The following is a 22,146-nucleotide window of genomic DNA, read 5'->3' on the forward strand; positions in this document are numbered from 1 at the left end:
CAGTTTTAATCCAGGGAAAATTGTGCCCCAGAGACCAGCAGTTTGGGAGCCTGCCCAAGCAGCAGCCAGCAGTGAGTAGCTGTGCTGCAGCACTCCCAGCCACCCACTGCTGGTCCCTGGGCAGAAACATCCCCATCCCATTCTTGAGGAAGGGCTCTGAAGTTGTGTTTGAAACATCATTTGAAAAAACTCAGTTTTTATGTCTCCCCTTTGCTGGCAAACACAGCTCAAAGGACTTCACGCGTGCTGCCAGCTCCAGTGCTGCTCGCCCTGTGTGCTGGTCGGAGGGAGGCGGGGAAGCATCCCGGGAGGGGCTGGACACGCGGCGAGGCTGAGCTGGACCCGGAGCCCAGCCGATGGCACCAGTTCAGCTCTCACCCACAGACATCTCAGTGCAAGGCTGCAGTAGATACTCCGATTTCAGATTACAAGTGTCAGTTTAGTTTAGCTTGTCAACAAAAGCAATAAATAAGTCCCTCACACTTGCACTCCCCGAAATGGTGCAGCTGGAATGAATCTGCTTTGCTGCTTTCAAAGGGAGAAGATGGGTTTTCTCCCTTGGGGGGAACGTGCTTGGCCATAGGTGAAGAAGACTTGAGCTCCTGGGGAGTTACATCAGAGAGAGCATCAGGCTGACTGTGCAAGCCTGATTTTAAAAGAAGCAATGTTTGTCCTGGTGAAGATAAGTCTGTTTCTCTGCTTGTGATTGGAGGTTCCCAGGTCCTTCAGGTGAAAACACATCTGTTTTCCAAGCGGAGTCAGCAACCATCCCACTGTTAACTGCCAGGACCTCAGCCCAACACCCCTTATGGCAGCCAGAAAATGCTAAGGGCCAAATTCAAGCCCGTAAGAACTTAAAGGAGCTTCAGCCCCTAATGCAGGGCTGAAAGCCACGTCTCCTTTGCATCTCAGCCTCTCCTTGCCGTACCCCCCTTGCTAGGCTGGCATTTGCTCCTGGTCGCTCCTGCTCCTCTGGGTCTGACAGCAAGGTGATACTTTGGTGGGTGTCACGGGTTCATTTTTCTTGTCTCAGCCCCGGAGTCCCTGTTTTTGTGGGTTTTGAGGGCATTGTTTCCTAATGTAGGAACATCCCTTTAGGCCCTGAGCGTTCCCTGACATCAGCACGAGCGCAGCACAGCCCATCGGTTTACAAACATCTGGGTTCCTAGGAAATGCCGTGTATTCCTGCCGGTACTCTGCTGTCTGTTAACGCTTATAAAATTATGTTTATTTCCTGCCGTGGGGATCAGGCTTCAGCTCAGGGTTATTTCCAGGGCTGTGGTGAGCTTTGTGCCAGAGATACAAACCGTGGCAAACAAGCACTTAAAAGCCTCGTGTTCAGCAATGGGCAAACCACAGACACTTCAGAGGTTTGGCTTGGGAAACCAATCACCCGAAGGAAGGCGAGAGAAACCGATGTGCACAGGAGTGCCCTGAGCTGCTCTGGGGCTGGGTGTGGGGTGGGGATGGTTGTCCCGCTTGGCTCTGAGGCTGTGGCCAGTGGGACATCAACCTTGGGGACGTGGCTGGTCTTCCCCATGGAGGTGGCTAGTGGTCCATATAGCAGCTGGCCCAGAAAGCCAGCCAAAAAACCTCTGCAGGAGGGATTTTGCACATCAGCCCTTGCTGCAGTCAGGCTTTTTGGAGCTAATATGTGCCTGGTTCTCCCCATGACCTCCAGGTTTGCTTTGGGGTGAGTAAAGGCAGAGGCAGTGGTTTGCTTCAGGCAGCTCTGGCTCATCTGCCTGGAATGGGAAGGGTGGGTTTTGGGTGGTCATCTCCGGTCTGGAGGGATCTCCCATCCCAGGGCATAGATGTGCAGCCCCGCACGCCTGGGGAGGGGAGCCGAGAGTGGGCGAGTGCCTGTGGCTCGGGCCAAGCTGGGAACGGCAAAAGCTTTTCTGTCCGGAGGTGGGCTTGAGCTCAAGCTTGTTTCCTTTTTCTTGCCAAAGCATCTGCTGTCCGCACACTTCCCTTCCCCCCTTCCCTCCAGGACTTCAGGCCATAGAAATGTTTTATCTGATCCCCCACCCCAAAACTCCCTTTGGTTTGATTGTCTGTGGCTTGATTTCCCTCCCCGGGTTGCCTTGAGGTGACCCTGGCTTTGCAGTGCACTTTCACAGCGGAAAACCAAAATGCCGCATTTCAAAAATGCCCAGATGGGTATTTCCAATGACCTAACAGGAAAATCAGCATTTCTTTACAGCTCAATCACCATGACTTTGTGAGCAGCTCCAGCTGGTCCCAAGCTGCTTTAATCAATCGATAATTTGTTTGGCTGGAAAACACCCTCTGGCCGGGTTGGGATCCCGCAGTCTTGGGCCTGTGGGTCTGGGTCCTGTGACAATCACTGTGGTCCAGCTGCACAGGACTGCAAATTTGAAAATTGGGCTGTAACAGCTGTGAATGTCCAATGCCCGGTGAGGAGCGTGTTAACCAGGAGCACTCGCGAGGCTGATGGGGCTGAGCAAGTCTGGCTGCTTCAGGGGCATGGCAGATTTTTGATCTAGCCAAGGGCAGGACCAGATGTGCCACCACGGGAGGTGGCTGTGAGATGCATCGTCTCACCCATCCCCAGCCAGCCGATGCCGTGATGGCCCCATCACCATTACACGGTGCTTTCTGTTGAAATCAGGGATGGAAATGGAAGACAACCCCGAAATGCCCACTTCCCGGGTCAGGCCTGGGTTTAGGTGCTGGTCTGCATCTGCACTAGTACTTATAAACCTCTGTTATCGTGTAGCCTTGGGCTGCAGGTGGCATAGCTTGCTGCATGGTGGGGGACACATCCACTCTCAGGGGTGGCACTGGAGGGCTTCAGGCTCCCCTTCCCTTTGTCACCTCACCGTAAACCCTACTTGACCTGCATGGTTCATCAGCAAGACATCTGGGAGGTCTCTCCTCCTGCTCATGCCATGTACAGCTGGCTGAGGCCACAAGGAGCCCATCGCCCACACCAGAAATGCTCCTCAGCCCAAACTGCTCATAGGGGCTTCGGGACAAAGGACAAGCAGGGATGTCCTCAGGGACAGAGACTTTGGGGAAAAAAGGAGCAGCTGAAGTAGAAACACCAGATAAATCACTGGCACAGCAGCACCACGGCCCCAGCGCTTGGGGTCTGCTCCCGAGGCACTCAGCATCCTCAGCCCCTAGGGAAGCCAAGGCAGATCCCATCTGCCAGGATCAGGCCCTTCACTAACTATGTATTGTTATGGAAAGCCTCTTGCCAGGCCCAGTGAAGTCACTCTGACTCGTTTTGTGGCCATGCTGGAATGCACTAACCAGGAGTTGTTTTGAGGTCAGAAAGGAATAAGTCTTTTGCAGACAATTGATGTTGTTATAAAAACATCCACGAGAGAGAGGAGGGGGGAGGGAGGTCCTCTTTCCTGTTTGGGAAATAGTTTCTCACTGCATCCATCAAGCAAAAGAATTCTGTATGAAAAATTAATTTAAAAAAAAGTTTCTGGGGCACACGCGCCTGAAAATGAACCACAGCAGGATCAGAGGTTTGGCTCAGAGCAACATTCAAGACTGAAAAGCAGAGGCCAGATTAAAATACAGGACTCCTCGCTCCCAGCCGGTTGCTGTAACTGGAGGAAATGCAGTTTCCTTAAAAGAAATGCAATCTCCTCTCTGCAACACTTGGGCAAAATTCATGAACCTCAGCTGAAGCCTGGAGCAGGTCTCCCACTGAGACAGACTTGCTCTAAGTCTAGCACAGCAGCTGGGACTGCAGGAAAGCGGGGATCGCTTCAAAAAAGGAAGAAAAAAAAAACCCAAGATGAAGGGATTAGGTCTGTCACCCTGCCCTCCACATCGTTAATCTTCCAGCCCAGAGCAAGCAGCTTTTCCAACCCCGTCCTGCAGCAGTACGATGTTACCCCAGGTGTGAACCAAGAAGCAGCCACATCACATGGCACCATCACACTGTGGCCACCCTCTCGCCATGAGATCTAAGCCTGGCTTTCCACACCATTAGCATGATGTGGTGCCTGGCACAGGGTTCTGGACCAGCTTTCCCCGAGTTTCCAGAGACAATGTGGGGTCATACGTACAGACACCCTTCCCACAGGGCACTTGTGATAGAGAAGAGGCAGGAGTGAGGGCAGTCTGGGCATGACCTGAGAAGTGTCTCTGACAGGTTAGGTTTAAGCTATAGGCATAATTTCAGGGTATTTCTGGATGGGAATATGTTAATAGCTGGCTTCAGGATTTATGGGGACATAACTCAATTCCTGCCTGTGGCCAGGCTGCCCCATGTCCACATAAGCACCTGATCATGCTCCTTCCTTGCTGTCCGTGACCACAGGGCAGAATCCAGGACAGAATGAATCCTTCTCTTGAGGTGGTGGGATGGGCAATTTTATGGCCAAAATGGCCCATCCCTTGGCTCAAGTGGTACAAGCTTGTCTCAGAGCATCCTCTTTGCCATTGCCAGGGTCACCGCTCCACCCCGTGGTTTCCCAGGGATGTCTACACATCTGCAGCTCTCATTTGAAACGATCCAGATCTGCAGACTGTGCCAGGGGCAGTCTGAGCTGTGGAGCTAATTGCCCATGATAAGCTAATTAAAGGGTTCTGATAAAATCTTCCTGGCAGTTGCAGGAGCGTGTGGTGACCCCAGTCTCCATGTAGCCAGGGGAGAAGGCGGCTGCTGGGACACCCAGAGCTCCCATTATACCCCCTGCGCTGACCCCCCTCCTCCTCCCCTGCCCTCAAGAGGTTGTCAACACCTTTGCTTGGGCCTGGGCTGTCTCGTTGTCATTGCTCAGTCCCTTCCCTGCCCTGGAGTGGTTTTTGGCAGTGACCCTGGGGTTATAGATGTGAGCACTGGATGCTGGCAGAGGCTTCATAGTGACAGCCCAGTGGAGAACAGGGAGCTTGGAAAATGCGGGTGATGTGATGTTAGGAAAGGGGGATCCCAGCGTCCTCCTCCTACTGCCAGGGAACCCACCCCTGGGCATGTCCATTCCTCAAGTCTTGGCTAAAATGAAAAGCAAAGAGTTTCCACAGCTGAAAACAGCCTTTTCTGCCCCAAAACACGTGCAGCTTTATGTGTTCTGGTGTTCATGTCAAGCTCTTCTCCAAAGACCTGCCCAGTTGCCATGAATGCTGTCACATCTGGGGATTAACCATCCTATTCAAACAGTTCTGGTCTGTCCTAGCCCCCCTGCCTGGGTGAAAGGAGCAGCAAGGACCAGGCTCACCAAGGCAGTGTCCCAGGGCCATGGCACGCATGGGAGGTTCACCCCACCAGAAAAGCTGGGAAATCCCTGTGTTTGCCTAGCTTTGATCTGGATTAAATCCCTCAGACAGAAACAGAGGAACAGCCCCAGCAAGGCTGGGACTGTGTGTTTTGACTTTACACCATCAAAGTTTGCCCTAAGCGACCCTTAAAAGCATGCAGGTAGCCGCAGGCTCTGGGCTGGGCAGTGAAGTGCTCCTGCACTTCCAGGTGCATCATCCTTGCCCGAGGGGGGCTGTAGGGCCAGATTTTGTGGCTTTGCTTCAGGATTGAGTAGATGTCTGCCTGCTTCATCCTTGGTGATGCTGGGTCAGTAGGATCACTCGCAGCCCCACACCACCTCAGGGCTGGGCTGAGCTGGGCAGAGCTGGGAGCTGAGCATCCTTCCTGGGGTGTCCTCTGATGCTGGTAGAGTGTGTCCATACACACCCATTCCCCTTGTCCTGCACTGCCAAGCATTTTTGCCATCCATGCCCTCAGGTCTATGCTTAAGCACCGGCTTAAGGTAGAGGAGTCTTGGCTTGAAGTCCCTGCCCTACTTTGCCCAATAGGTCCCATGACCCCTCCTACAAGGACCCTAACACCTCTACGATCCCACACTATAACCTTTCCGCACCTTGGTTTCACCATTTATAAAAGTAGATAATAGTTGCTTGTGAGGATGAGCACATGCAGACCATGAGGCTCTTCAAGATGTTAGGCATCTAAGGAGCACCAGGGCTGCTGAATGACCAGGTAATAGCCCATCACTTACAGCAGCCCAGACCTGTCCCTGAGGTGAGCTTTCAGCCAGCACAGCCTGTCACTAGTCAGCTGCGAAGCAAGCGAAAGGAAAAAGAACGTATCCCATTGGCAATCAGAGGGAAAGTGAGAAGGTAAAATACCATGTTCCAGATGGACCTGTGTGTGGGACACCCGAGCTGACAGCTGTTCCCTTGCGGAGGGTGGGATATGACCTTTTAATGTTCACAGGTGCTGGGGTCTTGATGTTAAACATTGCAGGGCAGTGCAGGACGGTCCTGTTCATGCATGGGACCTCAGTGCTGCCTTCTGCAGAGGCCTCTGCAGCGGGCAGAGGATGCTGTGCTCATCTGTGTTGGCTGCCCATCCTCCCTGACCTACTCAAGCCCAGGCAGCAATCAACATTTTTGCCCAGAGCCTGTTACAGAAAATCATTAACAGTAGCACTGCTCCCCTGATAAGGTGGGATAAGCCTGTCAGCTTTTGATAAACCCGCTGTCTCCAGGAAAACAAAATACACCAGTGCCTTGCAGGGGAGTCCCAGGACTGCCCAGCCTGGCTGGGGAGCACCAAGCAGAAAGCTGCCATCCCACAGTGGTGGGGGTAGCAGGGCAGACAAGCTTGTCCCAACACCTCTGCGAAATACTTTCATGTCTTTGCCTATGATAACGCTGATTGGGAGGTCAGGCACATAAGCCGGAGTTTTCCTTCTTTCTCAGATCCCCCGATAACGTCCCAGTGATAAGATAGCTCTGTTTACCCAGGCTCAGCCACGTCTACAAAGGAGAGCTTTGTCCACAGCCCCAAAGGTGCGAATATCGCTGAGCAAACACAGGCATCCCCAGCTCTTCACACCTGCACGGCGTTTCGAAAGCCAGCCCAGAGCCAGTACAGGGTCCAGATTAATGTGGGATGGGTGGTGGATGCTTGTCTCATCAACTGCTGGGATTCATGTTCAGGACTGTGTGGTTGTAGTATTAGCTGAGGTTTTGGAAGACTTGGAAGCCAAGTAAAAATCCAATTCTGTTGAGGTTTCCCAGCTAGAGCTGAATTTTTGTAACTCATCTAGCACCTTTCTACAGATCCACAGACAATTCTGGTTCCTGATACCCAGAGCTCTCAGCCCTTCCCACAACAAAACCCTCCCAGGGTTCCTCTGAGGTGCGTGCCCGCTTCCAGAAAGGGAAACTGAGGCACAGCGGTGTTAGGCGGCTTGGCCGGGATTACACTGGGCTCAGTGGCAGAGCCATGGCAGGACCTTCTCTGCAGCTGGTGGAGTTTGTTCGTGTGCCAGAGCACAGGGAAGGGGATGGTGCAGCTGTGTTTGTCACCAGCTGTGACGGCCCAGGGAAGTGTGTGCCCATGCACCATCAGAATGTGCCTTGGGAGAGGCAGTGGTGGGCAGGAGTGGGCCTGGAAGAGGGGAGAGGTGATTCTGCTGGTTCCCTTGGCATAGACAGCTGCCAAATTTGGGGGTGTTTGTAGAGCAGGAGCAAGGGCAGAGCAGAGAGAACAAACACATCTGCCAGTGATCACTTTCCTCCAGCCACACATGGGGGGATGGATGGCCCCTGTTTTCATAGTCACGGTAGGACTGATTGAACGGGGATTAATTTGCAGCAATCTTCTGCATTTTATTAGCATAACAGGGAGGCGTTGTGTTGGTGCCTAGCCCTAGGCTCCTGGAATGATGTTTCCCATGTACACACCTGCCTCAGCAGAGGACTTTGCAGATTTCCAGGGGTTCAGGCCCTTTTCAGGGTTGTTTGGTGGTGAACTGAACCAGCCCAAAGTGATTAGGGAACTTCATTGCCAGAAAAACAGAGAGACACCTACCATGAAGGGAAGATCAAGAGTTATTTTCGACCAGTGGTGCTTGATCTCTGCTTTTGAAGACAGTGGTTCTTCACTGCACAACAGCTGATGCAAGAAACCAGTCCTACAAAGCACTCATCTCTTTTGAAATGCATTAATAAATATAACAGGGTTGGAAAATATTTTCAAAAAATGGGTGTCTCTCAATCTCAGCTCCAGCAGCTTAGAGTGGCTCAAGGCTTTGGTCTCTTGTCTGGACCTGTGTGTCCTTTTTAACATAGTCAGGGCTTTGCGGTTGCGGCTGGCACAGGCAGAGGTGAGTTTTTCTGCCCCTCCTGGTCTGACCTCTGTGTTGGGAAGGAGCACTGTGCTGGGGACCATCTCCTCGCCAGGGACAGTGCTGTCGAGCAAAAGTGACTGAGTCCAGGCTGTGTTGCACAGAGCGGGGACAGCCCGCATAGCCAGCCTTTCCGCAGCAGCACAGATGCTCAGCCTTGCTCTGCTGCATGGAAACGAATGTGCTGAGCTGCCAACTGTTCCCCTGCGCCAGCTCGGCCTCGGAGAGAAACCAAAACCCTTCCCAAGAGCCATCATCTGTCAAGCTTGTGTTACTGTCTGGCATGTCAAGTGGCCAAGCTGAGGTCTGTAGTTCATGGGGAAGGGGAGGAGGCCGTGGCGAGTGCTCCTGAAGCCACCTCATGCTTCATCTTCCAGCGCGAGACAAGGGCTGGAGCAGCATCTGCAGGCACAGGCAGGACCATCTCCCAAACAGGCCCACAATGTGGGACAAAACAGAGGGGACCATCCCCTTGGAAAGTCCCTCTCCTGGGGCTTTTGTCCATGCTGTAAGACAGCAGCTCCACGAGTCACTCATGGGAGCTGCCTGCAGGGTAGCATCCTTTCCAGGCTCCAAGAAGGATGCTGTCTTCTGGGCAGGGGTCCCCTTTTCCTTGCTGGCACAGGAGTACGGGGGTCTCTAGGGGTGTAAACACACAGATGCAGCCACTGGCACTGCCTGGGGCGATGAGGCAATGTGATCCTGGCAGAGAGAAGGGAAGGCAGCATCAAACTTATGGCTGGGGAAGGACAAAAGGGTCATTCAAAGGAGAAAGTGGTTCCAACTCAGCTTCCAGAGGGAAATCCTGCGAAAGCTGGTCTTCAGAGAGGTGTTTCTGGTACAGCAGCACAGGGACCCGGACTCCATGTCACCTCAGAGGGGATGGCGCTGGGTTTGCGGGGAGATGACCAGCCACAGATTATGCACTGCTTCGTGACAGGCTGTCGGCAGCCCGTAGCTCCCAGCCGCAGGGTCCCTTCAGTAGCGGGTCTGGCTGGGGCTGGTTTAACAATTCCCCTGGCCTTGCTCCAGACAAGATTGGGAAATGATCTAGGGTTAAAAAAACACAACATGTTCCTGAACACGCTTTGTTTGTTTTTAAACTACAGCCCAGCACAGCCTAACCTCACAGGCGGTTGAATTAGCACGACTGGAGAGGCAGTGACTGGGCACATGAGTGGCATCATTTTAAGCTGGGTCTGCCCTGGAGGAATCAGAGCCCAAGCTAGTTTGAAACTGCTTTGCATTGCTTTCACCCCTTGGCTGTCCAGGAACCATGGCCAAGTTTCCTGGCTCCTTGGGGCAGTGATGGAAGCAGAGCTAAGGCTGTTTGTATCCCTGGTCTTTTTAGGCTGAATAGTTTTAATACAGATTTTAAAATCTTCTGACTCTTGGCTGGGTTGGTTGCATTATCAGGCCTTTTGCATTTTGAGCAACCTTTGCTCTGAATGTGCAAATTCTTTCAATATCTGTTTCTGCTGTGAAGTTAACCTTCAAGTGGCTGATATACTCCTGCATCAGAAATGTAGGAAAACTTACAGGGAAATGTCTGGGGCTGGGGTGGTGATGGCCTATGCACTGGGTGTGCTGGCTCCTGCCCCTTGGTCTGGGCTGGAGCATCACTTTGAGGTTTGCAGTGCTCAGATCCCCGTCACCACATGCCCTCCTTTTGAGCTGCAGGCTCTGATTTTACAGAAACACAAAAGTATTGATGAGACCAAGCACTTGGGGACTGGGATGTCAATTCTGGCACCTTGAAAAACATCCACTCAACCTGCAGCAGTTCATAACTGCCCATTGAGGTCAGCAGACTGGACAGGTAGGAGGTAAGCACCACGGCATGGGGTACAGAGAGGAGAAAGGTCTTCTTCCAAAGTACCACAACCCCCGCAGCAGTTGAGGGAAAGCTGCTGCTGAGGTCTCTACCAGATAAGAGCGAAACCACAAGGCCAGAGCCTAAGTGGATAAATTGTTCCCAAGTGGATTCCCCTTGGACTCTAAATAAACATCGACACTTAACGAGCACCTTGGAGCTCAGCTGGGGTGGGCAGAGAGGGGGCTGGTGGCTGTGTGCTTTCTCTGATAACCTGTAGGTTGTCGGGTGAGCTCTCCCATTAGCTCCTGCCTTTGGATGGCGTCTAGATGAATTGCAGGACGCAAACAATTCATTTTGAAGTATTTACAACCTCAGGAGGCTGGGTTTGGATGGTGCAATTAAATAAAGCAAGCTGATGACAGCCTGGTATCATCTCCCAGATGGAAATAAAGAGTTCATTTCTTGATTTTTCCTTTCTCAAAAAAATAAATTAAGCTCTTTCCAGGCTGAAGCTTATCTGCAAACTTCCTGCACAATACCTCATTTGCAGAGAAAATTTCCTACTCAAACCCCACAGCTACTGAAGAAACAGGAGCTCTTGCTAGATCACCTAGAATGTGCCTGCGAGTTCCATCACTTCACTGGCTGCGCTGGGACCTGGATGTGGGTGCAACATCTCAGTGCAGGACAGGAGAGCCTGGCACACGCTCTGCCTGTGTCCTTCCCAGCCACTGATCAGCTCCCAGGTGAGGTCCACCTGGAGCTCTCATCCCACCCCTCAAAGATGATTCCTCCAATCCTCATTGAGGCAGGCTCAAGATGTAGACTACAAGGCTGGAGCCCTAATCTCCAGATGGCTCTCAGGGGTGCTGGATGGAAGAAGACTCCAGTGAAGTCTCTGTTGAAGAGCAGCAGATGTTCCCTCCCAGCACACTCACTGGAGGAAGCAAGGGGAATTTGCAGCCCATTTCCAGGCTCTTTGAGTACAACCGTGTGTGCTTCACCAGGGATAGGCTTGCTTTGTGATTTGCATCCTGTATTGAGTAAGACTGCTTTTGTCTTTGGACAAAATGCCTTGGGTGAGAGGCTACCACAAATCTCAACATTTCAGTGCAACACAACAGGCCCACAGGTTTCTCATCCATCCTCATTGCCTGTTGATAGACTGTCAGCTGCCTGGTGGCTTTGAAGGAGCAATTGCAGGTCACTGTAGATGTCCCTGAGGGTTCAAGGCAGGAATACACAAATCAGTGGGACCTCGCTGGCTGTGAGCAGCTGTCTGCCACGTGTGCCGGCTAGCAATGGGAGATCTCCACTGCTCAGAGATTGTTAAAATCTGGCTCATAACCTGAACATCTCAGAGCCGTAAATCTCCCAGGAATAAGTCTTGCTCTTGCTCCCCTGATGCTTCCTGTGGGGCCAGAAATACCATGTGGACAGCCAGGAAATACCTGGTGAGATTTTGGTGCACCAGTCTAGTCTGGAACTAATAAATGTGGAAGCAGTTATGAAAATATCTCCCTCCCTGAAATTAAGAAAAACATGTATCAGACCACAGTCAGACAGGTTCACGTTACAGGTTAAGTCACAAGTAGTGTCTGTCGCTGTTGGAACCAGCTCCCATGGCATGGGGAGCTGGAGGGGTGGACAGACAGCTACCATGCCTTGTTTGCAGCAGCTGCCAGATGCTCTCCAAAGGGATCTTGTGCTATTGGGAAGAGCTTTGGTCTCACAGCACTGGCAAAAAGTTGGTAATTGTGAGCATCGACAAAGTAACCCTCAGTAGCTGATCTGATGGGACTTGTTCTTTCCTCTTTTGGGTTTGATCTATGTGCACCTCTGGACTTTCTCCTTGTATCTGTTCTGAAAACCACATGCCAGAGACCACATACTGGTTGTTGGCTTTACCAAGCTGTCTGCTGCCCAGTTTTTACAGCCAGTATTTGATCTGGCTACAGGTGCTGATGGACAACTGGTGTACCATGGATGTGCCTGGTTTACCATGGATGTGCCTGGTTTACCCCTACTGTCTGCTGGGAGGAGGGCAATCCCCAAAACACATTCATGGGTTAAATCTGGTAAGCTCTGCTGTTTAGCATTTGCTTCTCCTACCCATGCCCTAGCATCTGCTGAAGGTTCACCCTTCCTGCTGATGGGCCTGCTGATGATCATCGCTGTTGGGGAGGTCTGACGTACAGAGGTGAATCTTGTACTGATGGTAGGAGGGAGCACTGTGGGTTGGCACTGCCATGCTCAGCACCCAAGAGTCTACCAAGCATCTACTGCCCTGTCTCTACAGGCTTGGTTTTCAGCTTGGTTTGGCCAGTGAAAATAAGATCTTCAGGGACTTTTGCTGCAAAACTCCACCAACTTCGACCAAACAAGTCCCTCATTTTTCAGTGACTTAGAAACTCAGCCAAGCTTGAGCAGCTCTCCTTAGAGACAGCAAAAGACACATCCCTACCAGGGAGCAATGTTTTTCTTTTTAAGTCTTGGCTTCAAATATAAGGGCAATAGATTTTTCTTTAAGGAAAGAAATCCCCAAATTTGTTAGCATTGGCACAACACTGTATTTTTCACTAGCCTTGTTTCTCATTAACAGCTGAATCATTTTAGCAGGAACTTTTCCAGAAATATTCAGCCTGAGTCAGACACCCGGTCTCAAACATTTCTGCCCGATCAGTGAGTTTGGCATTTCTTTACGTAAAACAAAATGAGGGTCTTATCATTGGACATCTCAGGCAGGCATAAACGTCGTTGTTACCAGCTTGCACTTCAGTATTGTAGAGCGTTGTTATACTTAGCAGAACCAACATTGACAGGGGGACATCTCCAGGGCCTCCCAGTCCCTGGGGCACATAGGGGTTTGGGAACTGGGCAAAGTGGGAATTGAAGAGCACTTGAGGTGTCCAGCGTCTCCAGAGAGGTCCTGGGTCACTCTGATGCCATCTTGTCTAGAGCTTTTCTGCAGAATTGCCATTCTTCAGGTTTTTCGTGAATGGAAAAGTCTTCTGTTCCCCAACCCCTTTTTGTGCCACCAGGAAGATTTTCTCAGCGTGTTTCTCCCCAGAACCCTCTCTCTTGCTTCACCTACATTTTCAGTTTGGCCTTTCCTTGCTTTCAGGGATGTTTCTCGTGGGTGGAAAGTGGCGAGAGGCATTTGGCCTCATGGGGAGCAGGTTGGAGTGCAAGGGGCTGCCTGGAAAAGCTTCAGCCCCAACAGTGGGGGGGTCTCGAGGATGCATCAGCAAGGATGGAGCTTTCCTCTCCCCACCACCAGTGCACACTTGCTTTTTCTGCAAGCCAGGTTAGTGGCTCCGGTTTCGTGGGCAATGCCAGCCACAGTTGCATATTTTGTGGTGAGTCCGCACACTTTCCTCCGTCTTTTTGCTCTGACTGTCAGGAAAACCTGGGGTCTGGCGCAGACCCTGCGTCTCCCTCTTGCAGCCACAACACCCAATGGATTTCCCCTCTGGTGGATTAGCTCAAGCAAACCAAACCAATTTCCGATCCTCCTCCTTACTCAGACTTAACAGAGCACGCAAATGAATTTTCCCGAGCAAACGTTTTTGTTTAGTGTCGGCCAACTGGGTCTGTGGTGGGTGGCACCAAGCCACACGAGAGGGCGCGGGGCCGCCTGCCCTGCAAGCAGAGCTGGATCCAGCTGCTCAGTCCTGACAGCTCCAAGCTCCCGGGGCCACGCGCGGTGGCTGTACCGTGCAGGACTTCACTGCCGCCACGGCCAGTGTTCATCCATGCTTTGCCATTTTGCTGCAGCGAGCATGGACAGAAACCCCTTCCCCAGCTCGGGCAGTGTCCGTGCCCCTCAGGGGACAGCCTGCAGGGCCATGCCACCTGGGATCACTCACCAGGCACAGCCCCAGCAGCCCAATGCACTGCAGCCTGTGCTGGACCAGAGGGGTCAGGCGGCATGCAGCATTCAGGAATTTATGCAGCAGTGAGGGAACTTATGCAGCAGTGCAGGAACTTGTCCAGCAGCTCCAGGTTCGTGCCCAGCTGCTCCAAAACCTCAAACCAGCCAGCAGCAGGCTTGAAGGGACGCAGTGCTGTAGGGCACCAGGGACACCCTCCTACTGTCTCCACAGGGCCTTTCTCTTTACCTCCCAGTCCAGCAAGCAGACAGGTCTCCGCTGACTCTGGCTGCTGCTCCATCTCTGTTGTCCCCTCTCTGTGATTTAAGGGTGGCTGTTTCCTTGACCAATATGGCCCTCAAAAATAATATCCCTCAAGATATCTCCAGGGGTCCCCTGGGAGCGAAGGCCCTCCCCAGATGGGCACGGGCAGGGTGCCTCCCTCAGCAGCTGGGACGATGCACAAGAGGCTTGCTCCTGCAAAAGAGAAATAATGGCTCAGGCTGAGCTAGCAATTTTCTGGCAAAAAAAACTTATCTGAGAAAAGGACAATTTTAAGGAGAATGAGACTATTCATAAGTTCAAGTCAAATTTAGAGATTACTTTCAGCCCCTGGCTTCTTCTATCCTCCCCTTTCCCTTCCCCCCTCCCCCAAATTATTGTTTGCAAAAATTAAAACAAAATGTTTTGGGGTTTTTGTTTGTTTAAAAAGCAATTTGCATTTTGAAAATTGCCAAAATATAAGTTTTGGAAGGGTGGGGTCTTTTGAAAGGGCAGCATTGTCATTGCTGAATGAAAACCACGGAGAGGAATGCGTCCTGGGAGATGTAGGGCACTGGGACGCGGAGCCTGGGGGACATGGCGGCAGCACAAAAGACCACGACCACAGCTCCCACCGCACAGCTCCAGCCTGTGCCTCCCATTCACGTATCTCCTTTCATTCTCCCAAATGAAAAATCTTGCCCACCTTGACCTTCTTCGACAGATTCATTTGACCAAGTCACTGTTTTTAATGCAGAGATGCTTCTGCTGTAGTTTCTGCACCTGGCTCCAAACCACAGCTTTCCTCTTTTCCGCTCTGACCTTCTCCAGGTTTCTGAACATCTGCATTTAAGTGATAGCTGGTTATTCATATCAGAGCCTGGCGGCCCAGGTAGAAAGTATTTGATGAAGCTCTGTACATCTGTGCGCAATAAAGTCAGCTAACTAAAGGCTTGTGAGGTCCTTGGCAAAATAAGAGAAAGAAGAAAGCAGGAGACAGCAGCACTGAGCCACTGGAGCCAAAATCTTTCATTGGAGAGGTCTCAGCACCTGGCACATGTTTTGCTCATAGCTGGGTCTGTGCTGGGTCTGCAGCCTGTGCAGGGGTGTCTTCTCCACTGGGTGAAAAGCAAAGCATGGGGACCTTAGGTGATGCCAATATTGGGAGGTGATTTTTATTACAACCGGCGATGGCGTTCATAGAAAGAAAAGATGGGTTGCTAAAGAGCCACTTACTGTGGCAGGGAAATTCAAACCAAGAAGCACTAGCTGGAAATTAAAGCCAGCCCAACTCATGTTAGGAACAAGGCAAAATGCTTTAGCACAGCAGGGGATTAACCATTGGGCCAAGGGAGAGGGTGGGCGGGAGCCGTGTTTCCTGAACGCCTCTGTCCAGGGAAAATGTGGCCAGGCGAGCCGCACGCCCTGCCTGCGGCACCCGGGGACCGCACACAGATTCAGAGCTGGGATCCAAAAGCATCATGACCTGCTGCTGGGTCCCTGTCGGTCCTAACGGCCGTCTCCCAGTGATAGCGGTGTGCCCAGGCATTGCCCTCGCTCAGCATCCCCAGGTCCCCACCACCGGTCTTCTCCGAGGCTGTAGCACCAGCGTGATGGATCCCATCACAACATGTCCCAGCTTCATCCCCAGCAAGGACTTTCTGATGCCTAGATGGGTCATTTATTGCATTAATTCTTCTGTCCCTATGCACTATTGTCAGGAAAAAACAGGATGGCTATGTTCCTTCAGTCAGACCAAGCCTCTCCCATTGGGCACCTGCAAACACATCAGGCTGCAGACAGAGCTGCCAGCTAGCCCAGCAGTGCATAGCACTGGCCATTCAGGACCCATGCACTCAGGGTGAGCACAGAAGACAGTAATTTCAATTAAAACCACCCTCCTTGGGTCAGTTTGGTCCCTTCTGTCTGCACAAGCGGGTGGATCAGGAGGGGGTGGATGATGGAAAAGCACCTATGTGCATGGGGCCCAGCGGATGTCCTTGGTGCCCTGGGAGTGGAGGTGGAAGGAGGGGACAGAGCCAAGGCTGAGCCGATGGAGCCAAAAAAAGGTGAGAAGTCACGGTGGAGGGGTGGCCGGTGCTCCCTGGCTGTTACGGTGCTTACGGGGAGCTCGCAGAGAGGCCAAGTGCAGGGACGCTGGGCATGGAGAGGGGCTCGACTAGCCCACACCTTCTCCCAGCTCATTCATTCCCTCCTGGGAGGGTTTATACCCTGGGGCATACACAATCTTTAGGTCCTTTGCTCTGTATGAGGACAGGCATGGCTGGTTTTGGGAGCTCCTTGCAGCTTCTTGTGAGGTTCAGCTTCTTCCCTTCTCCAGACACTGGATTTTCCCATCCCTGGAAGATCAATGTAAAATTGATCCCAGGAGCAGGGCTGCGAGCAGCTCTGCACACTCCACTTATTCCTCCACATTCCCGTGCAGCTCTGCCCTGGTGGGACCAGCTGAAATATTTGCAAAGATCTTGAGAAAAATCCCACGAGTTCTGCTTTTCTGGCTTTGCAAAAAGATTTCTGCTTATCAAGCAACCCAAATAAATGCAAAAATTTTTACTCACTCTTCGGGTGGGCTCAGCTTTGAATTTTAAAAAGGGATTTGCCAATGCAATCTTGCAAAATACTCTAGTACCAAGTCCAGCTCTCCTAAAATACAAGTTTTAGGAGGAGATGAGCTTTCACGCTCTTCGGAAAACACACAGTTCTGCCAGATTCAAGGAAGAACTAGGTATTCTGTGAGGCCATGCCACCCCCTGGAGAAATGTCTCCTCATGTTGGTCAACAGGGAGTAAATCCTGTGGTTTGCAGCACCAAAGGCAGAGCTGCTAGTGCATCTCAAGGCTTTGAATGATGGAGATGTGCCTGCAACATCACAGGCTACAGCAGGGATGACAGACTCTCAGACTGAGGGACTTAAATCTTTTTTTCTCTGCTTGAGCTGAGTCCTGAGGCCATGACATTGATACAGGTGTTGCTTTGGTAGCCAAGAGGTCATCCTTCAGCTTGCAGCCCTGGTGTGCCTTTCAGCTGGTCCATGCCTGGGGCAAGGCTCTGCCCTGCGTGGAGGAACCAGCCCTCAGCCCTGTGCCTCCTGCGTGCCCGGCAAAAGGGTTTAATCTCAGCATCTCGGTCGCCTCTCTGTAAAACAAGGATTGGGACTTTAAAAATGCCACCTCCTTCCCAAAAGCTTAGCTCATGCATTCTGCAGGGCAAGAATCACCTCTAATCCCCTATTTGTACAAGCGCTGACTGCGGCGGAGCCATCGGGGTGGCAGGGGCTGCTCGGCACGCCATGAGAAAAGGAGAATACCATAGCTGAGCAGCTGCTGGGGCGCTCCTAGCAAAGTACAAAGTGCTCCTCCTGAGATTAAGACGGAAGGGGAAAAACCTACAAGGGGGGATGCAGAAAGTGCCTGGTGTGAGCTCCCGTGCTTCTTTTAGATGCAAACAGGCTGTTTAAGTGTGCTTACAGCATCAGCAAATGTGTCTGTGGGACCGGCCGGATCTAAAAAAACAGCAATTCCCTCTGCATGCAGGAGCTGCCTCTCCAGTCTCCTTGATGGTCGTCTCCTGTTTTGGGAGATGACAAATGCACCCGCAGGCTGGTGGGCTCATCTAAGGAGAGGCAAACCGCAGTTCAAAGTCGTGGCCCCACTCGGTGTCAGAAATCTCACTTTCTCACGGCTGGCAAACCGCTCTTGGGCCACTTTTCTCACCACTAGCACGTTGGTAGCTGCTTCTCCTGCTCTGCCCGCGTTTGGTGGGGACGTGAGGTTGGGCCTCACCACGCCAGCCAGAGGAATTCAGATTGCAAAGCATGGAGAGAGCAGTCTCCATCCCGCTGGTCGGACGTGTCCAGAGGATTTTGCTCTCCGCTTTGCTTTCACGTTGCGAGTTAGCTGGGGATTGTTCCTGATAAATAATCCGGAACTGCACTGTAATTTTCTGGGCTGAAATTTGATAATTAAGCAAATATAGCATGTCTTTGTCTTGGGCAAGCACCATAAGGTAAACAGGAAGGAATGAGGGATTAAGATGTCTCTGCTCTAAAGGAAGGTGACAAGCCCAGAGCCGTGACACCTTCGTGCCGAGCCGAGAGGCCCAGCTGTGGGTTGGCATTGCACAGATGCATTGTTCAGGGGTGAAGAGCAAATAAAAGCAAAGGGAAAAGAAAACAAGCTATAAAATTCTCAGCAAAGCACAGAGCCCCAGCAACTGCCTCTTGATGTTCCCATGACAGCTCTGGGGAGAGGCAGGCGAGGGGTCGAGCTTTGAAGTCCTTAAGTTGTCCTTTGCAAAGGCCCCCTGTTAAAATAGTCCCTGTGTTGACATTAGGCTGCATATGGTGGAGAAATTGGACATCTCCCGGCAGGTTCAGTCACAGCACATGCAATCAAAGCAGAGGGGGACTTTTTGGTATTTGACTAACTGGGCGTCAGGCTGGCCCTGTCCCAGCAGCGGGATGAGAGATGCGGAGGCAGAGGTGAGGTTTTACCGGCATGTTCAGGGCTGCAGATGCAGAACAGAGACTTGTGCTACGGGTTCCAAGCACAGGAAGGAAAGCCGGGGAAGAAGGTAGCTAGGAAGGTCTTGATATTTGGAGCTTAAACACACATGTGTCAGGTGAGAGTGGGAATACTGGGAAGGTTGGGCAGGTGATGTTGGAAACCCCCTTTCCCCTGGGGGCAGACAGAGAGGGCTCCCAGGGTGTTGGGAAGCAGGGGGGTTCACAGCAGTTTTGGGGGGGCTTTGTACCGAGCAGTAGCACAATATGAAGCACCACAGTGTGAGAGCAGATGGGAAAGGAGACTTGCGTGGGGCAAAGCAGTTGCGACAAACCTGGGGGAGCAGCTGGGGGGTTGTGCGTTGCCGTTTCCTGACCACGGGTGAGCTGCCTGCCCTCGCAGACCTGCCTGCACCCAGCTTTTAATTCACATTAAGAGTGGGGAGACGCAAAAGGCCTATTTGTTGCAAGTCACAATGGTGAAACGGGGTCTTGGTGACCTCAACTTCCCCTCCAAAAAGCTGGACTCACCACTTAGCACTGGTCAAGGAGGAACGTGGGTTAGCAGTTGGTTTCCCATAGCCAGAGGTGCCACCAGAGCATCCCAGCCTGTGACACCCCCGCTGCGGCAGGGCTCCCCGGGCAGCACCTCGAGGGTGCCCACCCCCATGCACACAGGTTCCCCCCGGGTTGGCACCTCCGCGAGCGGGCACAGATGCTGACGGTCTCCGCTCTTTCCCTCTCGCAGCCTGCAACTGCAACCTCCACGCCCGGCGGTGCCGCTTCAACATGGAGCTCTACAAGCTGTCGGGGCGCAAGAGCGGCGGCGTCTGCCTGAACTGCCGGCACAACACTGCTGGGCGGCACTGCCACTACTGCAAGGAGGGCTTCTACCGGGACCTCAGCAAGCCCATCTCCCACCGCAAGGCCTGCAAAGGTACCGGGTCAGGGGTGGGGTGGCCGGGACCGCACGGCTCCTTCTCCTCCGACTCCTTCCTGCTGCTCCTGCTTCCACAGTTCTTGATCTCGCCATACCCCTCCTGCTCCTCCCTCTCCCAAACCAAGCCCTGAAATAACTTTTCTTGCCCCCACATTCCCTGCCATCACCTCTCCCTGGTCTCCCCAGCCTCCAGGTGAGGATGAGGCCACCGAAATAGAAAAAGTCCTCACTGCTGAGGATGACTTTAAATTATTTCAGGTTTTATCACTTATAAATCATGCTTCACCTGCTCCGATAGCCACAGCTAATTTGGTCGTCACACATGTAAGGGCAGAGTTGCACAAAACGGGGTTAGATGTAGCGTCTGTAAATCAGCCTCCTCCAAACGCCCGTCTCCTGCTCCCACCCTCAGCGCTGCCAGGGGCACAGGCAGCATTTAACCCACGCACAGAACATTTCACTCCTCGGGACGAGGTGAGAAGAGTAAAATGGGAAACAATTTTATTTTGAGCTCAGCAAGCGGAGTTTTTTGAGGTTTCCTCTTCTGCGGTGGATGTGAAGGCAAGCGGGGCTTCAGCTGGGGTGGGAGCAGCAATAAGAGCAAATCCTGCAAATGAACTTTTTAAACTCTCAGCTCTCTGCTGGAAGAGATATAAATCCTGAACCTGAGACACAGCTAAAGGAATCAAGCAAACATTCAAAAGCCAGATTAGAAGATGCTGGGGTTTCCCGCAGAAAGTTTCAGCTCTTTTCTCTCTAAAGACTCATTTCAACAAGAAACGGAAAGCTTTTTGGCCCAAGCTGGGTATTTTTGGCTGGAAAGCTTTGGGTCTTCAGCATTTTCAATTTTTTTAATGAAAACGCTTCTTCAAGTGTTTTTTTTTTTTTTCCACTGAAAACAGACACTCTTTGCCAAAGCAAAAAAAGAAATTGCTTCTTTAGACAGCCCTACTCCCCCTTTTTTCACCTTGTAAAAACTATTTCAACGAGACGTTTTCGACCCGCCCTGTGCTGAGGCTGCTAACAAGCTACAGCTTCAGCCAATGCACGGGCTGGTGGGATGTGAACCCAACCCGTGGCACTGGGGGGGGGAGACGAGCTGCCGTTTTGGGGTCCGAGGAGCCAGAAGGCAGGAGTGCAGGGGGACTGAGTCACTTCCACACCAGCCTCAACACCCAGCACCCCAGCCGGACCCCTGCTCCAGCAGCGAGCTGCCTGCCGCGCGCGGCCGCGCCTTGCCCCCCGGTCCCGAGCGGATATGTGTCGTAATAAAGTTCATATTTCTGCTTTCACGGCCGGGTCGCAGCTGAAGTAACAGCGCATTAGGTTGAGGCAAACAAAGGGAAATTGTGAAGGCGTAGGCTCTCCTCGAGCGGGGCCAGGCAGCGATGCAGGCGGGCATCCACCACCCCCGGGCAGCGGCATGCTCGCAGAGGGGTTTGCTGATGTCCAGAGCCTGATTCTCATTTACCTTCCTGCTCCTCAGAAAGGGTTTTGGGGTGCCGGGGTGGTGGGGTGATTTCTCACCCCTCCCCAAGCACAGTTATCTCCTTCCTAGAGCTCTGGTTTACCCCAGCTGCCTCCCCAGCATGGGGACTCCTGGGGACATGGTGGGATTTGGGGGAGAGGAGAGCTCTTTCCCAGCCACGGGGTCACTGTGCATCCATAGGGATTCCAGTCCTCTGGGATCAGCCCAGGGAGCACGGAGCAGGGAGGGGATGCTCGGCCGGAGGGTAGGGCGGATGCCGTCCCCTGTCCGTCCATCCCCAGCTTTTCCATCCTGGGAAAAGGCAGTCCCTGCCCTGTGTTGGCAGCAATGTCCATGCTTAAGCCTCTCTGTCTCATTGACTCTGGCATTTCCCAGGACCTTCCTCGCTCCTGCTTTTCCCAGCTCTCCTCCCTGGCCAGGCAGCCTGCTCCCCCTCTCCTGCCCATTTACCCTTTCTGTCCCCTGGCCCCTCACTCTTGCTAACCTCTCCGTGGCAGATAGCACAGTGGTCTTTTACCCAAAAAGCACAGCTGGGTGATGGGTGGTACCTGCGGGTGGGAAACCTCACAGCCATGCTGTGCCTCAGTTTCCCCAAGTGAGCACCCGGGAAGATGTGTACTGGCCTTCGTGAGGCACTCCACGATGTTTTAAGGCTGAATTTCCCAGTCACTGGGTCATTCGTTCTATTAAATGCTCTTTGCAATTGTCCTTTTCTCATCCCCCTGCCTTGTCAAACCGCTCCTGCTCTTGAAATTTGAGATCTCCAAATTTAAATACTTCTCCAACCCCCCACAGCTTGTAACAAAAATGTGGCTATTGGAGCTAACAGATACAAAGGTATGTAATAAATATGCTGGTGCATGAACAGCTCCCTGACTCGCAGGCTATTAGCACAATTTCACAGTGGTTGGAATGGTTTATTGTTGGCGTAATCCATCGTCCTATACAAAAGCAGGCGAAATGAAGTTTCCTACAGCAAAGGCATTCCTTTGAAAACTCGTTTTCCTGAGCTCTGTTTATGACACAGAGGATATTTTATGTTCCCTCTGTTTTTCTTCCCTGATTCAGGGACTTTTCTGAAATAATTGTTGAAAAACAGGCATTTTTA

General features: G+C 52.2%; 1 protein-coding gene across 1 annotated transcript in view; it reads left to right on the forward strand.

The window, feature by feature from the left end:
• The window catches only part of NTN1 (netrin 1), a 108,312-nt gene that overhangs the window by 35,398 nt on the left and 50,768 nt on the right, over positions 1–22,146 (forward strand). Inside the window, exon 2 of the mRNA XM_069798887.1 lies at positions 19,358–19,546. Within this exon, the coding sequence (XP_069654988.1) occupies positions 19,358–19,546 (189 nt within the window). The remainder of the gene's footprint in view (positions 1–19,357; positions 19,547–22,146) is intronic.

This window comes from Haliaeetus albicilla, chromosome 12 (genome assembly GCF_947461875.1).
Source record: "Haliaeetus albicilla chromosome 12, bHalAlb1.1, whole genome shotgun sequence".
Taxonomy (NCBI): Eukaryota; Metazoa; Chordata; class Aves; order Accipitriformes; family Accipitridae; genus Haliaeetus; species Haliaeetus albicilla.